The sequence below is a fragment of the Spermophilus citellus genome (assembly GCF_964194105.1).
Source record: "Spermophilus citellus genome assembly, chromosome: 3".
NCBI lineage: Eukaryota > Metazoa > Chordata > Mammalia > Rodentia > Sciuridae > Spermophilus > Spermophilus citellus.
This window is the reverse complement of record NC_138184.1, coordinates 109,458,308-109,475,115: the sequence shown is the minus strand read 5'-3', so window position 1 is coordinate 109,475,115 and position 16,808 is coordinate 109,458,308. Positions and strand designations below refer to the sequence as shown.

The 16,808-nt window shown below is 35.7% G+C and overlaps 1 protein-coding gene across 1 annotated transcript in view; it reads left to right on the top strand.

Moving 5' to 3' along the window:
* LOC308645377 (solute carrier family 5 member 4-like) overlaps positions 1–16,579 on the top strand; it is a gene marked incomplete at both ends in the record, with an annotated part of 71,024 nt that extends 54,445 nt beyond the window's left edge. The window contains 7 exons of the mRNA XM_081287433.1: positions 1,911–2,046; positions 3,601–3,708; positions 4,685–4,835; positions 10,828–10,996; positions 11,226–11,441; positions 13,944–14,043; positions 16,365–16,579. Of these exons, the coding sequence (XP_081143559.1) occupies positions 1,911–2,046; positions 3,601–3,708; positions 4,685–4,835; positions 10,828–10,996; positions 11,226–11,441; positions 13,944–14,043; positions 16,365–16,579 (1,095 nt within the window). The remainder of the gene's footprint in view (positions 1–1,910; positions 2,047–3,600; positions 3,709–4,684; positions 4,836–10,827; positions 10,997–11,225; positions 11,442–13,943; positions 14,044–16,364) is intronic.
* Between the last annotated feature and the right edge of the window lie 229 nt (positions 16,580–16,808).

Genomic DNA, 16,808 nt, shown 5'->3' with positions numbered 1-16,808 from the left:
AAAGGAGCTAAGAACATGCAATGGAGAAAGGATAGCATCTTCAACAAATGGTGTTGGGAAAACTGGAAATCCATATGCAACAAAATGAAACTGAATCCCCTCCTCTCGCCATGCACAAAAGTCAACTCAAAGTGGATAAAGGAGCTAGATATCAAATCAGAGACTCTCCGTCTTATAGAAGAAAAAGTTGGCTCCGATCTACAGATTGTGGGGACGGGCTCAAAATTCCTTAATAGGACACCCATAGCACAAGAGTTAATAACAAGAATCAACAAATGGGACTTTCTTAAACTGAAAAGTTTTTTCTCAGCAAGAGAAACAATAAGAGAGGTAAATAGGGAGCCTACATCCTGGGAACAAATTTTTACTCCTCACACTTCAGATAGAGCCCTAATATCCAGAGTATACAAAGAACTCAAAAAATTAGACAATAAGAAAACAAATAACCCAATCAACAAATGGGCCAAGGACCTGAACAGACACTTCTCAGAGGAGGACATACAATCAATCAACAAGTACATGAAAAAATGCTCACCATCTCTAGCAGTCAAGGAAATGCAAATCAAAACCACCCTGAGATACCACCTCACCCCAGTAAGATTGGCAGCCATGATGAAGTCAAACAATAACAAGTGCTGGCGAGGATGTGGGGAAAAGGGTACTCTTGTACACTGATGGTGGGACTGCAAACGGGTGCGGCCAATTTGGAAAGCAGTATGGAGATTCCTGGGAAAGCTGGGAGTGGAACCACCATTTGACCCAGCTGTTGCCCTACTCGGACTATTTCCTGAAGACCTTAAAAGAGCACACTACAGGGATACTGCCACATCGATGTTCATAGCAGCACAATTCACAATTGCCAGACTGTGGAATCAACCCAGATGCCCTTCAATAGATGAATGGATAAAAAAAATGTGGCATTTATACACCATGGAGTATTACGCAGCACTAAAAAATGACAAAATCACGGAATTTGCAGGGAAATGGATGGCACTAGAGCAGATTATGCTTAGTGAAGCTAGCCAATCCCTAAGAAACAAATACCAAATGTCTTCCTTGATATAATGAGAGCAACTAAGAACAGAACAGGGAGGATGAGCAGGAAGAAAAGATTAGCATTAAACAGAGACATGAGGCGGGAGGGAAAGGGAGAAAAAAAGGGAAATCACATGGAAATGGAGGGAGACCCTCATTGTTATACAAAATTACATTTAAGAGTTTACGAGGGGAATGGGATAACAAACATGGAGGGAAATCAACTACAGTAGATGGGGTAGAGAGAGAAGATGGGAGGGGAGGGGAGGGGGGATAGTAGAGGATAGGAAAGGTAGCAGAATACAACAGTCACTAATATGGCAGTAGGTAAAAATGTGATGTGTAACCGATGTGATTCTGCAATCTGTATTTGGGAAAAAATGGGAGTTCATAACCCAATTGATTCTAATTTATGAAATATGATTTGTCATGAGCATTGTAAAGTTGTGAACATCCAATAAAAAAAAAAGACGCAATTCACACAACTTGTGGTAGCATCAATATAACTTCTTTTCAACTAATGGAGCACATTATGATTGTTGATCTGCAATCTTGGAGCTTTAAAAATAGTTTAATTGTAGTTTAATGTGTATTGATTTCTATGTAACAAAGTTATTACTATGCATCATAGTAATTATTCAGAATGCCCTGCAAGAGAGAACCCTATTTTATGAATGAGAAACCTCAGACTCACAGGGATCACATATGTGCAAAATGAGTAGTAATTCAAATCTTGGCCTTATTCTAATGCCCATTATTTTCCACTAACCATGATGTAATTACTTATTGCAACATTAAACCCTGAACAAAGACACTAACCTCCTTGGAAATCATTACCTGGTTATTTTACTAATATGTTGTATTTTTCCTGGCAGATTATGGTACAACGCTGCCTGTGCGGCAAGAACATGTCTCACGTGAAGGCTGCCTGCATCATGTGTGGCTATTTGAAGATTCTGCCCATATTCTTCATGGTGATGCCAGGAATGATCAGTCGTATCCTATATACAGGCAAGCCATGAATCCATATATCCTCTTTTTATTATGAATCCTAAGAAATATTTTTAAATTTTAGTATAAACCCATGATCAATTCCCCTGTCCCCCCACCCCACCAAAAAAACCCCAATTCTGGATGGAAGTAAAAGAAGAATTCAAGATTTGTGAAGGGGATGAAAAGCAGGAAAATTTGGCAATTTGACGCTGTTTTATTATTGTTTTTAATGATGCCTGCCTGTCTCTTAATATACATTTGAGACAGTGAGTACTATTTTCATGAGTGGCTTGAATTTAAGGAAATCTAGAGAATATGACAGAAGAGCACTGAAGGTTGAGGTAGAATTGGGCAAAGATGACTTGGGTGATCTGTAGTCATGGAGTTTAATCACATCTCTGACTGAAAAGGTCTTGAGATAAATTCATACTTCTTGGTCTCTGAGATAACTGTAGAATTGAATCAATTTTTGCTGTCAGAATCAGATTTTTGGGGAGACCATTCATTTCTGATTCAGGAGAGGATAGCTATTAATGTAGATAACATCCCTAAAAAATCAGCATTTTTTTCTTTACTGTGAAAAGCAAAGAAAATATAGCTGATCTTTTTCTGGCTAATTGGGGTTTCATTTTTTATTAGGAGCAATCTGTTAGCTAACACTAAATCCACTCTGTATTTTTTCAAATAAATATTAATTTACTTCACTGAAATCTCAAGATGACCATCAAGTGGTAAACATCACTTCTTATTGTGAAATTCTTACTATTTATAACAGTAAAAAATGTATCAATACTCACCTAGCAGAATATAGCCAAATAATTATTGTTTACCTCATTTATTGAAAATTCTACACTGGGGCAAAAGATTATCTCAAAAATGTGGAAACTGTTGAGGTTATTATGTTATTGTAGAAAGAATACTGCAAAGTATTATCTCAAAGATGATCCCCCACTGAAAGATATTGGTTTCTCTGTGGAAAAGTATTAGAAAAGAACAAAATGAAAAGAAAATGCTGTGCTAGTGTATTATTATTCTGGGTGGATATGCAACACTTTTTCATATCTGTTGTCCTAATATTGCTTAAGCAAAATTTCATCACCTGCCACAGAAGTGAGGCTTCATACCTCATGGGATAGTCACCCAATTAACCATCACAGTGACATCTTCCTAGATGTAGGCAAATGACACTGAGAAAAATGTGACTGGACACTGGGCCTAGCTTCCTGGGTGTTTTCATACTTCTGGAGCATCATTCTCCTGGGAGAACTGGTTCTCTTGCCATTTTCTGGAAGATGGGATCAGCTCTTTCTATTTGCATTAATGATCTGGCCACATTATCTCCCAAAGTAGAGCCCTGCCCCATGGTCAGTGCAAGGGAGTTTTGGAGATGAGATACTTGGATGCTGTGTTCTGGTCAAAGAAGGACAGGATCCATTGTATGAAGTTCAAAGCAGAATCTCCAATTTTGAGGAAAATATATTTCCTCCCATTAATGGTCTTATACATTATCTCTTTGTTCAATGTTTGTGGGTTTTGCCTGCTCACTGCACTAACCTCCACACATCTCTGCAGATATAGTTGCCTGTGTTGTACCTTCTGAATGTGTGAAGCACTGTGGTGTTGAAGTCGGCTGCACTAACTATGCCTACCCAATGCTGGTGCTGGTACTGATGCCTGCTGGTAAGTGAATGTCCTTGCTTACACAGCTTCAGATGTCTGTTCTATGGATAGGCCATCAGGAAGGGTTGTAGAATAAACCTTAGTATTCTTACTTCCATTAATTCATTTCTATTCAGATATTTCATGAGCCCCTTCCACATGCTGCCAACCATATGATGAGCCTGGAGATAAAGAGTGAACCAGATGCAGGCTCTGTTAGAACCTTTGCTCTTTCAGGATCAAGACCATCTTCTACTCTGTCCTAGCAGATTTAGGTCCATTACTAAGGGGCAGAAGGAACTGAAGTGAGAAATATGGACCTTCCATTATGTTTCAAAACCCTCAACTTTTCCAAACCAAAGGGCTTTTCAGCAGTGCTATCTACTGGGCCTCTACTTCTCTGGTTCTCAAACTCTTCAGGAAACCAAGACCTTCTTTTCCAAAGAAATATGATACTGGATTCTTCACTCTTTTCCAAAATTAGTTTTTAGCTTATAAATATGCTTATAATTAGTACTAAAATTATGTACTGGATCATTATTAAAATGTTAGCCAATCCCAAAAAACCAAATGCCAAATGTTTTCTCTATATGAGGAGGCTGATACATAGTGGGATAGGGAGAGGGAACATGGGCAGAATAGATGAACTCTAGAGAGGACAGAGGGGTTGGAAGGGCAGGGAGGGGGCATGGGGTTAGAAATGATGGTGGAATGTAATGGTAATTATTATCCAAAGTATATGTATGAAGACACGAATTGGTGTGAATATAGTTTGTATACAATCAGAGATATGAAAAATTGTGCTCTATATGTGTAATAAGAATTTAATGCATTCTGCTATTATATATAAATAAGTAAAAAGAAACTACAACTACAGTAGTTAATCAATGTTCCAGGTGACATATTTATCTTTATATGGCTCTCTGTTTTTAGCAAAAACCTTGTAGACCATGACATCCAATTGCTAAATAATGTTTGCACTTTCTCTTGGCCTTAGGACTAAGAGGTCTGATGCTGTCTGTCATGTTGGCCTCTCTCATGAGCTCCTTGACATCCATCTTCAATAGTGCCAGCACTCTCTTCTCCATTGACATCTATACCAATATTCGAAAGCAGGCATCAGAGAAAGAGCTCCTGATAGTTGGACGGTAAGGGAACCTGGTTTCTATTTAGAATTTCTCTAGGGAGAGGCAGATGTGGAAGTGAACTGCAACTCTTAGCCTTTGGCTTCAATGAAAGTAATCAAACAGTTCTAAAGTGAAGAAAGTAGAGGACATTTAATTCAACTTTGCTCTTTCTAGACATAAAAATTGAGGCCAGACTTTAAAATCAAATAGTTGTTTTTTCAGACTTTCAAGCATATTTGTCTCTTATTTCTTCTTCTCCTAAGCACCCCTTCAACCACATCTTCAAAAAACCCCATCAATGTTGTAATGGGATGTAGTACCATCAACTCTGATAGTTTTATGTGTTCTCTCTAGAAGTGTCCTTGTATGTCACAGAATTAATAGGGTAAGTTATCCACTCAACTGCATTGATTAATGACTGAGTCATGTTAGAAGGGACAGACTCAGCAAAGTGACTAAATACAAGAGGCTGTTTGGATACTTTTGTCAATCCAGGGGACCCAAAGCAGTCTGAGGGCCTTGCACACAGTGAGGTTGAGAAATATTAGATAGTATAGTCTTCTTTTCCCCCTTCACAATTTGTAAGTGGATTCTATACAGTCATAGCATTTTATAAAATGTTTTAAAAATTCCCAACAGGAAGTTTCCATTACCATCACCCAAACTTCCTGTTGGGCCCCATCTTTCCAAAGATATCACTGTAACCTCCAATGCTGTAGTTTAGTTTTTTCCAGTTTTGCACTATTATCAATAGTATATATCCTGGCTGTTTGTGACATTCAGCCATGATGTTATTTGTAGCTCTAGTTCATTCAGTCTCTTTCTATATGATATTCCATTATCATAATATACTTGAATTTATTTTTCATGGACATCTGGATTGAGGATTTTTGTCAACATCTCTTGGTACTCATGGACACATAATTCTTTATGGTAGATTGCTATATGTTTGCATATCTTTCACTCTTAGCCTTTTAAAATTTAGTAGTTATGATGAACAAGAATGCAGTAAAAGATCTTGAAAGAAAAATAATTATGACACTTGCAAAAATAATCAAATTGACAGCACAATAATTCTAAATGTGGTTGTTTTAGTCAGCTTTTTCACTGCTTTGACCAAAAGACCTGACAAGAATTATTAGAAGAAAAGTTTGTTTTGTGACTCACAGTTTCAGAGGTCTCCATTGAAGACATGGTCCATTCCTTGGGGTTCTAGGTGAGGCAGAACATCATGGTGGAAGAGTGTGGTGGAGGACAGCATCTCAGGACAATACCAGGAAGTAGGGCAGAGGGAGAGGGAGAGGGAGAGGGGGAGAGAGAGAGAGAGCGAGGGCAAGCCCGGGAGAGTACTCTGCTCAACTAAGACAAGATATATACCCCAAATACACACCCTCCAGGGACCCATGTTATCCATCCACACCCTACCTGCCTACAGTTATCACCCAGTTAATCCCCATCAGGGGATTAATTCACTGATTGGATTAAGGCTCTAAAACCCAAGCATTTCACCTCTAAACCTTCTTGCATTGCCTCACATATGAGCTTTTGGGGGATACATATCTAAACCATAACAGGGGTTAAAGTGATAACATATCTCCTTCTATGCTTTCAATGTTTTTTGGTAATGTACTTGTGTTTATTTTATATAGTGAAAATATGTCATTATGTACTTGTGGCTTAACACTTGAAGTTTACTTTGAAGCCTTTCAATTAAGAGGAAGGGGAACTGGAGTCCTACTGTTCTCTTAACCTAGAATCTCTCCTTTCCCCCTGGTTTATTCAATGAATAGAGCAACCTGGGGACCCATACCTCAGTGGCTTCAGGGTAGGGACACTCAGCATAGTCCAGAAGTTCAGTGCCTGTGAAAACCAATCTTGGAAGGGCACTGACAAATTTTCTGTGAAGCTGGAGTTTAAAAAAACTCATCATCTATTTAAAAGATTGTGCTTTGTTGTTAACAGTAACAGCTTCAGGAAATTTAACACTTGGAGGAAAAACCTGAAGACTTCACTTTGCTCATATCTTGACTCTGTACAAATACAGTAAAAGAGAAGGAACAGTCAGACCTTGATGTTCTCATGGGAGAGAATGTGTGGGACTGGAATTCAGGAGTCCTAGAATGCAGTAGGTTCATTAATTGGTATGCAATATTGAGCACAACACCTCATTTATTTATTTATTTATTTATTTATTTATTTATTTATTTATTTTTCAGACCTCTCCAAAAGGTCAAAATTTATCTTTTTTATTTTTTTTTTATTTTTTTTTATTGGTTGTTCAAAACATTACAAAGCTCTTGACATAGCATATTTCTTACATAAGCTTTGAGTGAGTTATGAGCTCCCATTTTTACCCCCAACACAGATTTCAAAATCATATCAGTTACATATCCCCATTTTTACAAAATGCCATATTAGTAACTGTTGTATTCTGCTACCTTTCCTATCCTATACTATCCCCCCTCCCCCCCCTCCCCTCCCATCCTCTCTATCTACCCCATCCACTGTAATTTATTTCTCTCCTTATTTATTTTCCCATTCCCCTCACAGCCTCTTATATGTATTTTTGTATAACAATGCGGCTCTACCTCCATTTCCATGTAATTCCCATTTTCTTTCCCTTTCCCTCTCCCTTTTTAAAATTGGTTGTTCAAAACATTACAAAGCTCTTGACATATCATATTTCACACATTAGATTCAAGTGGGTTATGAACTTCCATTTTTACCCCAATTACAGATTGCAGAATCACATCGGTTACACATCCACATTTTTACATGATGCCATATTAGTGACTATTGTATTCTGCTACCTTTCCTATCCTCTATTATCCCCCCTCTCCTCCCCTCCCATCTTCTCTCTCTACCCCATCTACTACAATTCATTTCTCTCCTTGTTTTTTCCCCATTCCCCTCACAATTTCTTATATGTACTTTTGTGTAACAATGAGGGTCTCCTTCCTTTTCCATGCAATTTCCCTTTTCTCTCCCTTTCCCTCCCACCTCATGTCTCTGTTTAATGTTAGTCTTTTCCTCCTGCTCATCCTCCCTGCTCTGTTCTTAGTTGCTGTCATTATATCAAAGAAGACATTTGGCATTTGGTTTTTAGGGATTGGCTAGCTTCACTTAGCATAATCTGCTCTAGTGCCATCCATTTCCCTGCAAATTCCATGATTTTGTCATGTTTTAGTGCTGCTTAATACTCCATTGTGTATAAATGCCACATTTTTTTTATCCATTCATCTATTGAAGGGCATCTGGGTTGGTTCCACAGTCTAGCTATTGTGAATTGTGCTGCTATTAACCTCGATGTGGCAGTATCCCTGTAGTACACTCTTTTAAAGTCTTCAGGGAATAGTCCGAGAAGGGCAATAGCTGGGTCAAATAGTGGTTCCATTCCCAGCTTTCCCAGGAATCTCCATACTGCTTTCCAAATTGGCCACACCAATTTGCAGTCCCACCAGCAATGTATAAGAGTACCCTTTTCCCCACATCCTCACCAGCACTTGTTGTTGTTAGACTTCATAATGGCTGCCAATCTTACTGGAGTGAGATGGTATCTTAGGGTGGTTTTGATTTGCATTTCTCTGACTGCTAGAGATGGTGAGCATTTTTTTCATGTACTTGTTGGTTGATTGTATGTCCTCCTCTGAGAAGTGTCTGTTCAGGTCTTTGGCCCATTTGTTGATTGGGTTACTTGTTTTCTTATTGTTTGATTTTTTGAGTTCTTTGTATACTCTGGATATTAGGGCTCTATCTGAAGTGTGAGGAGTAAAACTTTGTTCCCAGGATGTAGGCTCCCTATTTACCTCTCTTATTGTTTCTCTTGCTGAGAAAAAACTTTTTAGTTTGAGTAAGTCCCATTTGTTGATTCTAGTTATTAACTCTTGTGCTATGGGTGTCCTATTGAGGAATCTGGAGCCCGACCCCACAATATGTAGATCGGAGCCAACTTTTTCTTCTATCAGGTGCAGAGTCTCTGATTTGATATCAAGCTCTTTGATCCATTTTGAGTTAATTTTTGTGCATGGTGAGAGAAAGGGATTCAGTTTCATTTTGTTGCATACGGATTTCCAGTTTTCCCAGCACCATTTGTTGAAGATACTATCCTTCCTCCATTGCATGCTTTTAGCCCCTTTATCAAATATAAGATAGTTGTAATTTTGTGGATTGGTCTCTGTGTCCTCTATTCTGTACCATTGGTCCACCTGCCTGTTTTGGTACCAGTACCATGCTGTTTTTGTTACTATTGCTCTGTAGTATAGTTTGAAATCTGGTATCACTATACCACCTGACTCACACTTCCTACTTAGAATTGCTTTTGCTATTCTGGGTCTTTTGTTTTTCCATATGAATTTCATAATTGCTTTATCTATTTCTACAAGAAATGCCCTTGGGATTTTGATTGGCATTGCATTAAACCTATAGAGAACTTTTGGTAATATCGCCATTTTGATGATGTTAGTTCTGCCTATCCATGAACAGGGTATATTTTTCCATCTTCTAAGGTCTTCTTCTATTTCTCTCTTTAGGGTTCTGTAGTTTTCATTGTATAAGTCTTTCACCTCTTTTGTTAGGTTGATTCCCAAGTATTTTATTTTTTTGAGGATATTGTGAATGGGGTGGTTGTCCTCATTTCCATTTCAGAAGATTTGTCGCTGATATACAGGAATGCCTTTGATTTATGTGTGTTGATTTTATATCCTGCCACTTTGCTGAATTCATTTATTAGTTCTAGTAGTTTCTTTGTAGACCCTTTTGGGTCTGTTAGATATAGTATCATATCATCCGCAAATAGACAACACCTCTTTTAAATCTAATGATATCTTACCTAGTTTTAAAAATTTTATTGGTTCTTTTTAGTTATATACAACATTAGAATTCACTTTGACAATTATAAAATCATGGAATATAAATATTAACGAGTTTTGGTTTTCCTCTGTCTTTAATGCCTACATTCTCCCAGAACACAAATATGAAAAGAAACCCATACCACTATTTAAAAATTCCTGCTTCGTGGGACTTAGGTCTTTGTGAAGAAAACACAACAAATGTATGCTCCATTAGGTAGCAAGATGTACTACGAAGAAAATTAAGACAGAATTAATGGTGTTTAGGTTAATAACAAAGCGTGAGACTTGCACAAGATGATAAGAAACAAGCTTAGGAAGGTGCCAGAGGTGATGTCTGCACAGATATTAAAGTCATAAGGAAACTGGATTTCACTTTTCATGTGATAGAAAGGAATTAAAGCTAAGAGCAGGAGAGGCACATGACTTTCTAATTAATAACAAAGTTATTGGGTGTAGTTTATTGACCATACTGTTTGTTATGCATAATGTTGACTTCCCATAGTTTATTTCATTTTATTAGGTCATTATAGTTATGCATAACAATGTGGTTCATTTTGACACATTCATGATGCATATAACATAATTTGCTCCATTTTAATCCCCAATATTTCCCCTTTCTCTTCCCTCCTTTCTCACCCGGATCCCCTTCTTTTATTGGTCTTCCTTCTATTTATTTATTGTTTTTTAATTGGTACATTATAATTACTAACTGATATATAAAAGTGGAATTTCTAACTGATGTATACATTGCATGAAGGAATTATTAGTCAATTGCTGACATTTGAACTGTCTTATGAATGGATGCTTAGTCTCATAGATAAACATATCATGATGAGTTATAAATAAGCAATTTATTGACATTTTACTAATCACAAGTGTTAAGCATGGCAGGGATTCATGTCGAGTCTAGGACATAAATTTTGTTAGAAAAATTAATGGAAGGCCAGAAGAATGAATTAAAGATCTAAAGTGAGAGGCTGGGGTTGTGGCTCAGTGGCACAGCACTTGCCTAGCATGTGTGAAGCACTGGGTTTGATTCTCAGCACCACATTAAAAAAAAGGTCCACTGACAATTAAAAAATATTAAAGAGGAGAACTAAAGTGAAATGGAGGTGCTTATGATACTTTTGCTTAATATCCAAAACATTTTTTTCTCCTACCAGGATATTTGTCATCATATTACTTGTCATCAGCATTGCATGGGTTCCATTAGTACAAGTATCTCAAAAAGGACAGCTGTTCCATTACCTAACATCAATTTCCAGCTACCTTGGGCCTCCAATTGCAGCTGTCTTCCTGCTTGCCATCTTTTGTAAAAGAGTCAATGAACAAGTAAGCAAAAACTGGGAAAAAATTTTCCTGCCAGAGTGAGAATTATTGTTTCTTTGGCTGAGATAGCAAAATACATTGCAACTTTCATAAAACTGCTTTCATAAACTTGTGCTCATGATTAGCCCTTTGTTTGTCATTAGTTGAGAAAGTAGGCTGAATGATAATCATGATTTACTTGATTGATTCATCATCTTTTCTAAACATTGATTTATCATTATTTCCTTTGCAGGGAGCATTCTGGGGTCTAATAATTGGACTTGTGATAGGCCTTATTCGTATGATCGCAGAGTTTGCCTATGGAACAGGGACCTGCTTGGTTGCCAGTGACTGTCCCAAGATCATCTGTGGAGTGCATTATATGTATTTTTCCATCATTCTCTTCTGCTCATCCCTACTGGCCATCCTGGGGATTTCCTTCCTAACGAAACCCATTCCTGATGTACATGTGAGTATTGGATAATGGCAATTTTCTCATGTAAAATAAGAGTTCTTTGCCTTCTTAAGTGACAACTGGTACACAAGTCTCAGATTGATGAAATCATTGCACCACATAAAGTAGAAAAAAAGAGAGTATTGTCATCCTGTCATTCAACTAAACAACAATTTTCTGCCTTAATATGTAAAAAGCACCAGTGATTAAGAATTAAGAGATTAGGAAATGGGCTAGAGAATCCCTAAACTGCAGAATGCTATTGGTAGGTAAATCTACACCATTGTTAAAGCATGCCAGGGAGAAACACTTAGTTTGCTTAAGAGTCAGGGATCTGTTGCCTAAAAGACTGTGACACCTAACAGCAGAACTGTCATCTGAGAGGAGCCAGTTTGGGGGCAAGTTGAACCTCATATACAATATAAACAAACACTGACAACAGAGATGAAAAAGAAAAAGCACATGGTAGCAGGGGGCAAGAAAAGGAAAAATAGAATGGCATTCATCTTTTGCCTTTCAAATAGATGAAAGTACCTAATATGAATATTGTACAATGTTGATGGGATGTGAAAGAATGCCCGAAGTCCAAAATTGCTGAGGGTATGCATTTTATAATTTGCAATTGGGCAACATTTGTCAATTTTTAGATTTCTAACCTTATGAGTTAAGAATTTCATTTTTAGTAGCTTATGTAGAAAAATGTATAAAGGTAGGAAGATATTTGTAAAAGGATTTTCTCTGCAAATGTTTTCTAATAGAAAAAGTGAAGACAATCCAAATTTCCACCACTAAAGGAATCGATACAAGATGAGGGAGCTTTGTTATTTGCTTTAAAAAATGTTTGTAAGGGGCTGTGGTTGTAACTCAGTGGTAGAACATTTGCCAGGCACATGTGAGGCACTGGGTTTGATCTTCAGCACCACATAAAAAAAAATAAAATAAAGGTATTGTGTCCATCTACAACTAAAATATATTTAAAAAAGTGCTGGACTCAGGAACTTAATAAAATGAACAGGGATTTAAAAAAATGTCTGTATTATGGCTAAATGGGAAAAACATATACAGAGTATTATACTACTGTCTAATATCATACTTGTAATAAAACAGACATAGGAATAAATGTCTTCATCTATGCATAGAAAAAATCTTGACATGCTCACATCTGAAGTTTTTAGCAATTATCTCTGGAAGGGGGGCACCATAGGGACACAGAAAATATTAATCACTTAAAAATATGAATAAATTAAATACTAATGTTGATTGAATTTATTTCTAACATGTATATTTTTATTTTGCATCATCAATTAATCAACATTAATCTTAAATAATATATATTTTATATTTCCTTGAGAAGTGACCAGTAGATGCTATGTGGATAGGTAAACTTAAGCACAGAGTAGGTGAAATTAGTTTACCAAAGAAATGTCACCAGAATTCATCACCAATATTTACACTGAATATTGGGCATTAAATGTTTTCATAGACAGCCATGAAATGTGTTGTTATGTACCTAACCTGTTAGAGCAGTAGTGAGATATTCCAGTTTTGGAGGAGAAATCTAGAATAAAATTGATGCAACTAAGAAGAAGAATTCAAGGAATCCAAGGAAAAGAGCTTTACAAAGAAAGTGGATTTAATCTAATAAAAGAAATGCTATGAATAAGAGCTTATAAAGCTATGATGAGAAATCATTGTGATAAGGTGAAAGCATATATTTCTGTGTCAATAATAGGTAAGAAAGCCAATTACAAAAATTTTGTAAATTGGTACAAGAAAGTTGTGAATTATATTAAATGATGCATTATTTTGAGAATATGACTTTAAATTAAAAAACCTATTGATAATTGGAACAATTTCCTTAGCATGACACAAGGTTGGTGTTTATTCTTTGTATCTAATCACATAACTTGGATCTGTGACCAATAAAAAATGATAGCACATATGTTATTTATTTTCAATTTCTTAATCAACATAACAGAATAAGTGTAGGTATCTTACTTATATTACAGAAATAAATTAAATTAAATTCTACAAAACAGTTTAGAGTACTGGTGTAGTTGACAGAAGTTTGCAGGTGAGTTACCAAAGGCTAACAAGGATATTAATTGCAATTAGAACTTAAGAACAACACATAGATGCTATCTAAATCTAATGGATCAGAAATACAATGTCAGAAAATATTTTTAAAATTATAAACTATGATATAGCTATTAGAAGTTGGATGATAGGACAATGAATGAACAAGGGGCATGGTAAATGTTAGCTAAATCTCTTATTTTTTTGGAATCACAAATTCAGAAGTGGGAGCTCTAAGAATATTTTTTGGAGTTTTGAAAATTTGCTAGAATAATTATAAGTAAAAATGTTTTAGTGAGTGAACTTGGCAGGAGGCCTTTTTTATTTTATGACATACACTCTTGTTAAGTTTGATTTTTTAAACCATACACTAAATAAGGGCACAAATGGATTATTGGGAACATTTTTCCATCACTAACTTACTTGGGTATCTCTGGTCAGTTGTATCGCCTGTGCTGGGCTCTTCGGAACAGTACAGAGGAACGAATTGATTTAGATGCAGAAGAAATAAGGCATGAAGAATCTGACACTGAGGAGGAAGGTAATGTCTGGCTTACACTTGGTTTTTATGTAGGAACTCTGTGTGCATGGCTTGGTTTAGGGTGAGATTTTTTTTTAAATGCCATGAAATTCAACTTCTGAAAAAGCTATTCAATTTGTGGCAAACTGAAACTTTACAATTTCATCTTTTCAGCAAACAATACAACTAGTTGTTACATATGTAATCTATTCATTCATCTGCCTGTCCATCTATCTGTCCATCCATAATAATGCGTGGCAGTTGCTAAAATAATAATTACAAACTTTTCTGTTTTTAGTTACATGTTGTTTTCAACAAATTCATTTTGATTGATTTTGCTTAAGTATCTAAACCTACCTGCTCTCCAACCTTACCTCTCACTGTTTTCTTCAACCCAAGTAGGCAGGTTACCTCACTTTCCCCACATGCATCATGTCCCCCTAGAATATTTCTACCTCCTGTACAAAAGAAAAAAATATTCCTAAAATCTAAGTTCTAATTGCACTTCCTTTAGGAATATGAAGGAAGAATCCTTCAGTATGGCTTTGATTACCTCATGCTTTTTAAAACTACTGACAAGATTTATCATGTCAAGATATATTGTCTTGAACTGTACACTAATTCTTTAGTTTTGATTTAGTTTCTTTCAATTTAAGAAAGGACCAATGTCTTCTATTTCTTTTGGCTGTTTATATCAGTACTCCTGTGATAAGACTCACCTGTAATTTTCCTGCATTGTACTTGGTTTTAGTGTTAAGATCAGTGTTCTCAGAATAAATAAAAAGTAGCATTTTTTAATTTTATTAAAATATTTTAATAAAATTGGAGTGATATCCGCATTGAAATTTTAATATTCTGCCAGAAATAAAATTAGGGATTTCTGTGTGTGTATGTGTGTGTGTGTGTGTGTGTGTGTGTGTGTGTGTGAGAGAGAGAGAGAGAGAGAGAGAGAGAGAGACATGAACAGAGACAAATGGAAAAAAGAGAGAAGCTTCTGAACTACTTATTAACTTTATATAATGGTTATAGAATTTTCATTTCTTCATTAATCTATTCTGGAAAGTTACATACTTTTAAGATTGTGTCTGTTTAGTACGCATCTTAAATATATTGGCATAAAGTTTCTCTATATATTGTTGTTTTCATTTCTTCTGCCTCTGTACTTATATTTCCTTTTAAATCCTAATATAATTTCTGTGATTTTTTTTTCATGATAAATCCTACTAAAGACTAGCCTATTTTACTTTAATCAAAGAACGAATTTTATATATATTTCTATTCTTCTTCTTTCATATTTCATTACATTCTGATCTCATTTGTGTATTTTTCCATCTATATTATTTGAGTTTACTCTGTTAACTATACTTGCTGACTTCAATTGAGTATTATTTTGTTAATTTTTAGGGTATCTTATTTTCTAATGTAAAAACATTGGAAGATGTATAAATTTCCCTCAAAGATACTTTTGTTGCATCTAATGGATTTATTTTGTATACTTTTCATTATCACTTATTTCTAAGTATAGGAATTATAGTCTTACTTTCATTATGATTTTTAAATTTTCCAATGCTGCAAAATAGCTTTGTAAATAAGTATTTTTGTAAATCTGCCAATATATTGTTGGGATAGGTTTTAAGAGATTTGTGAGGTCAAAAAGCCAATGTAATTTTGCTATATTCTTCCAATTTCTACTTCTTTGGACATAAACAGTATTTTTCTTGCCTGATTTAAAAATATCACAAATAAATTATAAGGAAGCTTTCCCCTCACAATGAAATAGTAAGAAGGAAAAATTGTCCTGGACCATGTGCACAGAGGGAGAAAGTAGACTTATTTATGCAGTTGTGTGATACTAATTCATTGGTATTTTACATAAGACAATTCCTGTTTCTACGTAGACTTAACATGTAACTTTAAAATTTTGCCTTTGATAGATGGGAAGTGGCATTTCAGCAAGTTTTCATTTAAATTTCTCTTTTTTGAGTGAGCTTAAGAGCCATTTTTTATTTTTATTTTTTGAGCTGTTTCTTCATCTCTTTAGAATGTTTACATGAGGAAGTTGATGGACTTTTCCGATTTTTAGAAACTCATTTTATACTATGGATATTCGTACCTTTCTAAAACAACATGCCAATGCTTTCCCCAATGTTCTTACTTTGTTTATTGGGCTTTTACCATGCAATTTTTTTGTTTTCACATAACCAAATTTAGCTACTTTCTCTATGATTTCTTCCAACATTCATATGTTGTTATGATTTTTTATGGTCATATGTAGAGCATTGACAAGGATTTCTGTTTTCCATGTTTTGTGATGATTTCTTCATCTTTTTTTGTTGTTTCAGATCATCCTGAGCAATCTCGTGGATGTCTCAGGAAGACATATGACTTATTCTGTGGTTTGCAGAAGGCAGGGCCCAAACTGACCAAAGAGGAGGAAGAAGCCTTAAAGAGGAAATTGACAGACACATCAGAGAAGCCCTTGTGGAGGACTGTACTGAACATTAATGCCATCCTCCTGCTAGCTGCAGCGGTCTTTATCCATGGTTATTTTGCCTGACCTCTTGCTGAGCCACTAGAATATTGGCTAGGCAAAGGATAATTTTATTGATTTTCACTTCTAAGTTTGTTGTGTTGCAAAATGGAAAGCAGTTGGACATTTATCTAATTAGATAATTATAGACCAGATTTTTTTGCTTTTATTATTCCTTTGTATTGATTAGGTCTAAATTCTTTTTTTCAAGCCAGAATTTGATATATATGTAATACACATACTTATCTTCAAATGA